Source organism: Aspergillus pseudonomiae (genome assembly GCF_009193645.1).
Source record: "Aspergillus pseudonomiae strain CBS 119388 unplaced genomic scaffold BDV37scaffold_3, whole genome shotgun sequence".
Taxonomy (NCBI): domain Eukaryota; kingdom Fungi; phylum Ascomycota; class Eurotiomycetes; order Eurotiales; family Aspergillaceae; genus Aspergillus; species Aspergillus pseudonomiae.
The window spans coordinates 354,118-360,117 of NW_022475995.1; the positions used below are offsets into that span (position 1 = coordinate 354,118).

General features: G+C 49.9%; 2 protein-coding genes across 2 annotated transcripts; one reads left to right on the plus strand and one right to left on the minus strand.

The window, feature by feature from the left end:
• Positions 1 to 665: 665 nt before the first annotated feature.
• Positions 666 to 3,314, plus strand: BDV37DRAFT_293842 (M3 family metallopeptidase; the record flags this gene model as incomplete). The annotated part of the gene is made up of 3 exons (XM_032089511.1): positions 666 to 1,982; positions 2,034 to 2,662; positions 2,719 to 3,314. The coding sequence occupies 3 exons, from the start codon at positions 666 to 668 to the stop codon at positions 2,909 to 2,911; spliced, it is 2,139 nt and encodes a 712-aa protein (XP_031946551.1). The 3' UTR covers positions 2,912 to 3,314.
• A 457-nt stretch (positions 3,315 to 3,771) lies between these two features.
• BDV37DRAFT_109925 (uncharacterized protein) lies at positions 3,772 to 5,789 on the minus strand. The gene has a single exon (XM_032078358.1). The coding sequence runs from the start codon at positions 5,702 to 5,704 to the stop codon at positions 3,785 to 3,787; it is 1,920 nt and encodes a 639-aa protein (XP_031946552.1). The 5' UTR covers positions 5,705 to 5,789; the 3' UTR covers positions 3,772 to 3,784.
• Positions 5,790 to 6,000: the final 211 nt, after the last annotated feature.

A 6,000-nucleotide genomic window follows, 5' to 3' on the forward strand; every position in this document is an offset into this window, starting at 1 on the left:
AAGGAAGACTCCCAATTTAGGTGTGGTAGTCATGATCTAGACACATAGTAGCGATGGATGATCAATCCACTATATAGCCTTGAGAACAAAGAGAATCCTCGTTGTACTGTCCGGTAGTCAGACTGGGAGGGGTCCTCAATGTAAGCCAAACAAAGAAGTGAAGCAATACGCACCTGAATGGCTGGGAGATAATTCTGGAGGATCCTCCATAAGCCCTAAGTCGCGCATCTAAGGCTTAGCTGTGCTTGGCAGGATTACCAGCATTTGCGAAGGGTCACCATATTGAAGTCAATCGGAGGGCCCGTCAAACTGAACGATGCTGCTGTCAAACTGCAACCCACAATGCTTGGTTTAAGTCAAACATTCATTATAGATAGAGCATCTTTGTTCCGTGCAAAGCGCTGGGTAGAACCGTATTAATATTTGTCGCTTTTAGCTAACTCGCACATGACAAAACCCATAAAAGTTACGGGAGGGCCGTGTTGGCAAGGAAAAAGAGTACGCGATGGTGACTATACAAGGATCATATTGCGAATTCGATCCGCCTTCCCTGTTTAGGCGACAGCTGTCTTGTGTGCCATTTAACAGAAAGCATTAAATAATGCCAATTCTTCCAATTTCCCCGGACAGAGAGCATGGAAGAAAACCGTCTATCTTATTAAAAAATGGCCTCCCAAAAGCAACGAACCCCACCCCAACCACCCCCGACCTTCACAGCAAACCCAGCCACAATCATACAGGATACCAAGTCTCTGATTGAGCGTGCCCGCGAAAGCCAAAGCCAGATTAAAAGGAACATACAGCCCAACACCGCAACATTCAACAACGTCATTCTCCCCCTGGCTCACATCGACAATACTCTGGCTTCGAAGTCCCATATCCTTGTTTTCTATAGAGCCGTATCGACCAGCCCCGAACTGCGGAATGCGTCCACCGAGGCCCGGAATCTGCTGGACTGTTACAATGTCGAGACCACGATGGATGACGGTTTGTTTGCGCTGGTTGACGCGGTCTTTCACAAGGATGAACAGTTAGATCCAGAATCCTATCACCTGTTGAAGAAGTTGTACATGGGCTACGTTCGGCATGGGCTGAGATTGTCGGCCGGGTACCCGAGGGATCGATTTCGGGAAATTCAGTCGCGGCTTAGTTGGGTTAAGGCTGAGTTTCAGAGAAATTTGGTCGAGGCGAATAGTGTGGGCATCTGGTTTACGGTTGAAGAGTTGGATGGATTGCCGGAGGACTTTCTATCTACGTTATTGAGAGGGAAAGTAGGAGAGGTCAATGAGGACAAGGTCCGAGTGACGTTTAATGATCCAGATCTCTTTAAAACACTGAGCTACGCGAGGAACAGCAACACGCGGAGACGTATCTACATCGCCAATGAGAATAAGTGTACACAGAATGTGCCCCTGTTTAGGGAGGCTGTCCTGCTTCGTGATGAAGCGGCTCGTTTGCTTGGATATCCCAGTCATGCTGCTTTGCGGATTGAAGATAAAATGGCGAAGTGTCCGGAGACTGTGAATGCCTTTCTCGGTGACTTACAAACTCGATTGAGTGAGAATGGTCAGAGAGAAGTCGAAAAGCTAAAGCGGCTTAAGAGGGCCGACCTAGAGTCTCGAGGAGAATCATTTGATGGTCGGTATTTTCTGTGGGATCATCAATACTATCATCGAATGATGCTGGAGAAGCAGTATTCGGTGCACCAACAGAAGATTGCGGAATATTTCCCTTTTCTAAGCACCATCGCGGGTATGCTGAAGGTCTGCGAGATGTTATTTGGTCTTTTTTTCAGCGAACTTAGCAGAGACGAGATAACGAAGCTAATTGGTCCCGGAGACACGCCTGTCTGGCATGAAGACGTACAGGTTTTTAGTGTCTGGAACAGTGACGAGGACGGTGGCTTTGTCGGGTATCTCTATATGGATCTTTTCCTTCGGGAAGGTAAATACGCAAATGCAGCCAATTTCAACCTGATACCCGTCTGTTACAGTCCTTACATCTTCCTATAAACCAATACTGACTTCCCTTAGGGTTTTATCCAAGAAAGCGGTACACGCCAATATCCTGCCACGGCATTGGTGTGCAACTTCTCCAACCCTAACTCTGAAGCCCCCTGTCTTATGAAGCATGACGAACTTGTTACATTATTCCATGAGCTGGGCCATGCAATCCATGATCTTGTTTCAAAGACAACCTACTCGCATTTCCACGGTACAGAGACAGAAGTCGACTTTGGTGAAGCCCCTAGTCAGATGCTGGAGAACTGGTGCTGGACACCATCAGTACTGCGGTTATTAAGCAGACACTATTCGTACCTTTCCTCGGAGTATTTTGACCATTGGAAAGAGCGAGTAGAGAGGGAGCCTCAGCCTCAGGAGCAAATACCTGACGCGATGATCGAGAGCATCCTCCGAGCCGAACACGTAAACGGCGCACTGTTCCATTTGCGTCAGTTGCATTTCGCTATCTTTGATATGGTAGTCCACGAGCCTGACGATCACAACGCGATAAAGGAATTAGACATCTCGGCAAAATATAATAACCTCCTCGCTAAGATTCTACCGATGGATGGCCCAGAGGGTGACGACTGGGGCCATGGTCAAACACGCTTTCAACACTTGCTGGGGGAGTATGATGCAGGGTACTACAGTTATTTGTTGTGAGATCATTCTTTTGACCAGAGAATTGACTTGATTACTGAAGGTGATGATACAGCTCGAAGGTCTATGCGACAGATATGTTCTATACCGTGTTCAAACCGGACCCAATGAACTATCGAGAGGGTTGGAGATACCGATATACTGTCCTTGAGAAGGGAGGGAGCCTAGATGGAGTGAAGATTCTAACTGACCTCTTGGGGCGCGAACCCCAAAAAGATGCTTTTTACCAGGAGCTTTGTCAAGATTGACTATTAATAGAGATATTCTACTAATGTCATGAGAAAGCCGCGCCTATCGCTCGAGCTTCAAGGAGGGAGCTCGCAGCAAAGAACGAAGCCAGGTAATGGGGTGAGGAAACACACTACAATAAGAGCGATTAGATATGCGATCAAGCATACCATAAGTAGTTGGGTAGCTATCATAGAAAGAATATCAAGGAAACAACAAAGGTCATCAATACAAGTCATGGCTGGAAGCGTACATCAACATCAACATCAACTACAACAGCATAAGAACTTGTCACATTAAGCTCACGCAGAAGATACAGGATCGAGACAACGACAATGGGGTATACCTCTCTCTGCCACAACTCATTTCTTCCAACTGACAACAGAGAACTAAACAGACGAAGAAACAAGAAGCTTCCAGAAAAAGATGTTACAAACGCTTAGGGCATCAAGACATCAAACAGCAACAACATCAACATCACAACATAGTACCGTAACATAAAAAACATCAATCATGCAGGTCGTCAGAATCATACAATCATGTCGCCATGATGGACGTGATCGGTCAGAGCCTCAAACCCGCCCTTCTCTTTATCATTTATACCCGAACAAGTCAAACCAAAGCAAGAAAATCCGAACCCAGAATGCCTCCCATAACCAAAATCTTTTCAGCAACGAATCATCGAACTTTTCCGCGCGTTATCGCCTCGTGTCTTTTTTATGTTTTTCCTTTTCTTTGGTGCAAGGAAAGGCGGCCAACCCAGAAACGAGAAATGACAAACTTTTGGCAAACGACGTCTTTATCCAGAGCACTCAGATGGGAACTCGGTAAATATAAAATCAAATCGCACAAGCAAGCATGGAAGTGAAACATAGTACCCGGTAAGAGGCAAGTTAGTATCGACCGCTGTAGGTCGACCGACTCGACCGCCGACTGGCGCGGTCGGACCGTCGGTCGGTACGTGCCCGCCGGGGGTCCTCTAGCTGTCTCTGGGTCACGCTTCCCGTGTAGTCAGAACCATTCGTCAGGTACTTCTTTGGTCGTTTCCCTTCGATGTTCAGTTCGACTGCACCCGCGTCGCCTGTTCGGAGACTGATTTTCTTTCCGCCAACAGACTCTTGTGTAAAGCTCATCGTAACGCCATTCATCGTCATGACAATGTTGTTGTCTTCCTCCGCCTTGGCCCCACTACCACTACCATTTTGGGTCCGTGCGTCGCTACCACGGCTGCTATTCGAGCGGCTTTTCTGACTGCCGCTGTCACTCTCTGCCCGAGACGCCTTAGATTTGTACAGGGCATCCTCCGTCAACGGCGTTGGCACGACTTTGCCGGAACGAGATGCCTGGTACTCCTCGGCTGATCGCTGTTTCACCTCAATCTCGTCACCGTCGTCCTCCTCGTCCTCTTCATCATCGTCACCATCATCGTACTCATAGACGGTTGGTCGTCGGCGACGGGAGTTCTCGACCGCCACCCGTGATGGTCGCGAAGATTCATGATAGGCTGCGGGGCGTCGACTGTCTCGAATGCTGCGTGTTCGCGCAGGAATTACGGTCTCCCGGGATGACCGTCGATATCCATATTCTGGCAAAGCATCTCTCATTTCGGACAGGTCCATCGAGCGTGATGGGTGTCGATCGGACGTGACCGATGGCGCAGTCACAGCTTTTCGGTGGAGTTCCGGTCGTTTCTGAATAACGTGCGGCGCGGGCTTGTGCTTCACGGGTGGGGGCGGCATCCGGTAATAGTCTTCATCCCGGTCATGGGAAGAATGGGATGGAAGCCGTGGTCGAGGTGCACGGGGCGGCGGGAGATCAAGGGATTCATCATCCTCATACGCAGAGGGCGGATCATAGTCAACGACGGGTGGCCCGTAAGTGGATCCGCGCCGTGGCCTGCCTTGGTCCCGCGTCCTGGAGGCCGACCGTTCTTGGCGATCGGGCGGACCATAGTCGGACATGGCGGCAAAATACGGGGACGGTTGACCGTAGGGAGATGGAGCATAGGCCGGCGGATTGGTGTAGGCGGAAGAGGATGGAGGGGGTCCATGTTCGTAGCGACCCATATGGCTGGGAGGATACATAACTCCGCCGCCCATCCCAGGAACCATACCATGAAAGCTCACCGGTCGGTTGTTGTTCGTGTGATAAGAGTACGAGCGACCGCTACGAGGCCGGCTGCTGTGGGATACATGGACATCTTGGACGGCGGAAGGGGCATACCGCGGCCCCTGTGGTGACGGAGGGGGGTAGTCGTGGACGGACGACGTGGTAGATGGTGACATATAATATGGGTAGTCGATGGCTCGCGGTTCAACGGGGGTGGACCCATGATACAAGCCCTGATCGCACTCCCAACAGGTGCCAGGGAAGTGCCGCATCTGGGAATTTTCCCGTCTGCGGGACCGCGATGGCGACCGCTGCATGGAGGCGTGGTGATGGCTCACAGCAGGATAGGTGCCAACTTGCATTTTCTCGTCCCAAGAAGGGCGAGCAGGTCGTTCTTTTGGGCGGTCTTTGCGGTGGGAGCGAACACGTTCGAGGTCGGCCCTCTTGGGCGTTGTGTCAATTTTAAGAGGGACAGGGTCTTTCCGGCCCGACGGGCCAGATTGGGTGCTGTTCACGGTGGCGGCAGTGCGGCTAGAGTAGCCAGAATCGCTTGCGATATCAACTAGGGCCTCGCCAGCTGATCTCAGGTCCAGTTTCGAACGTTTGGCAGCGAGGTTGGCGACTTGACGGGTCTCCGGGATGATAACATGAGCGTCCTCGTCGTATTCCTCACAGAAAGCAGCATGAGGAACTTTTCCAGTCATGACTCCTGGACGGCCAAGGCCCAGGTTGGGACCCTAAAGGGGGGTGAGGGGGGAAGGGGGGCTGGTTTGGGAAAGGTGCAGTGTGGATGACGTGAAACGTGGTGATCCAACAGGGCTTCGCTTGTAGATTAGGTACAGCAGCCACCAGTGCTGCTGCTCATCCGAATGACTCAATAATATTTTTTAGTCGCTTCCACCTCTGCTCTTTTTCTTTTCTTTTCTTTCCCTTTTTTTTTTTTTTTTTTTTTTTTTTTTTTTTTTTTTTTTTTTTTTTTTTTTTTTTTTTTTTTTTTTTT

Excerpts from the sequence above, each read along its gene's own strand:
- BDV37DRAFT_109925 (XM_032078358.1), bottom strand. The coding sequence starts at position 5,704 with ATGACTGGAAAAGTTCCTCATGCTGCTTTCTGTGAGGAATACGACGAG.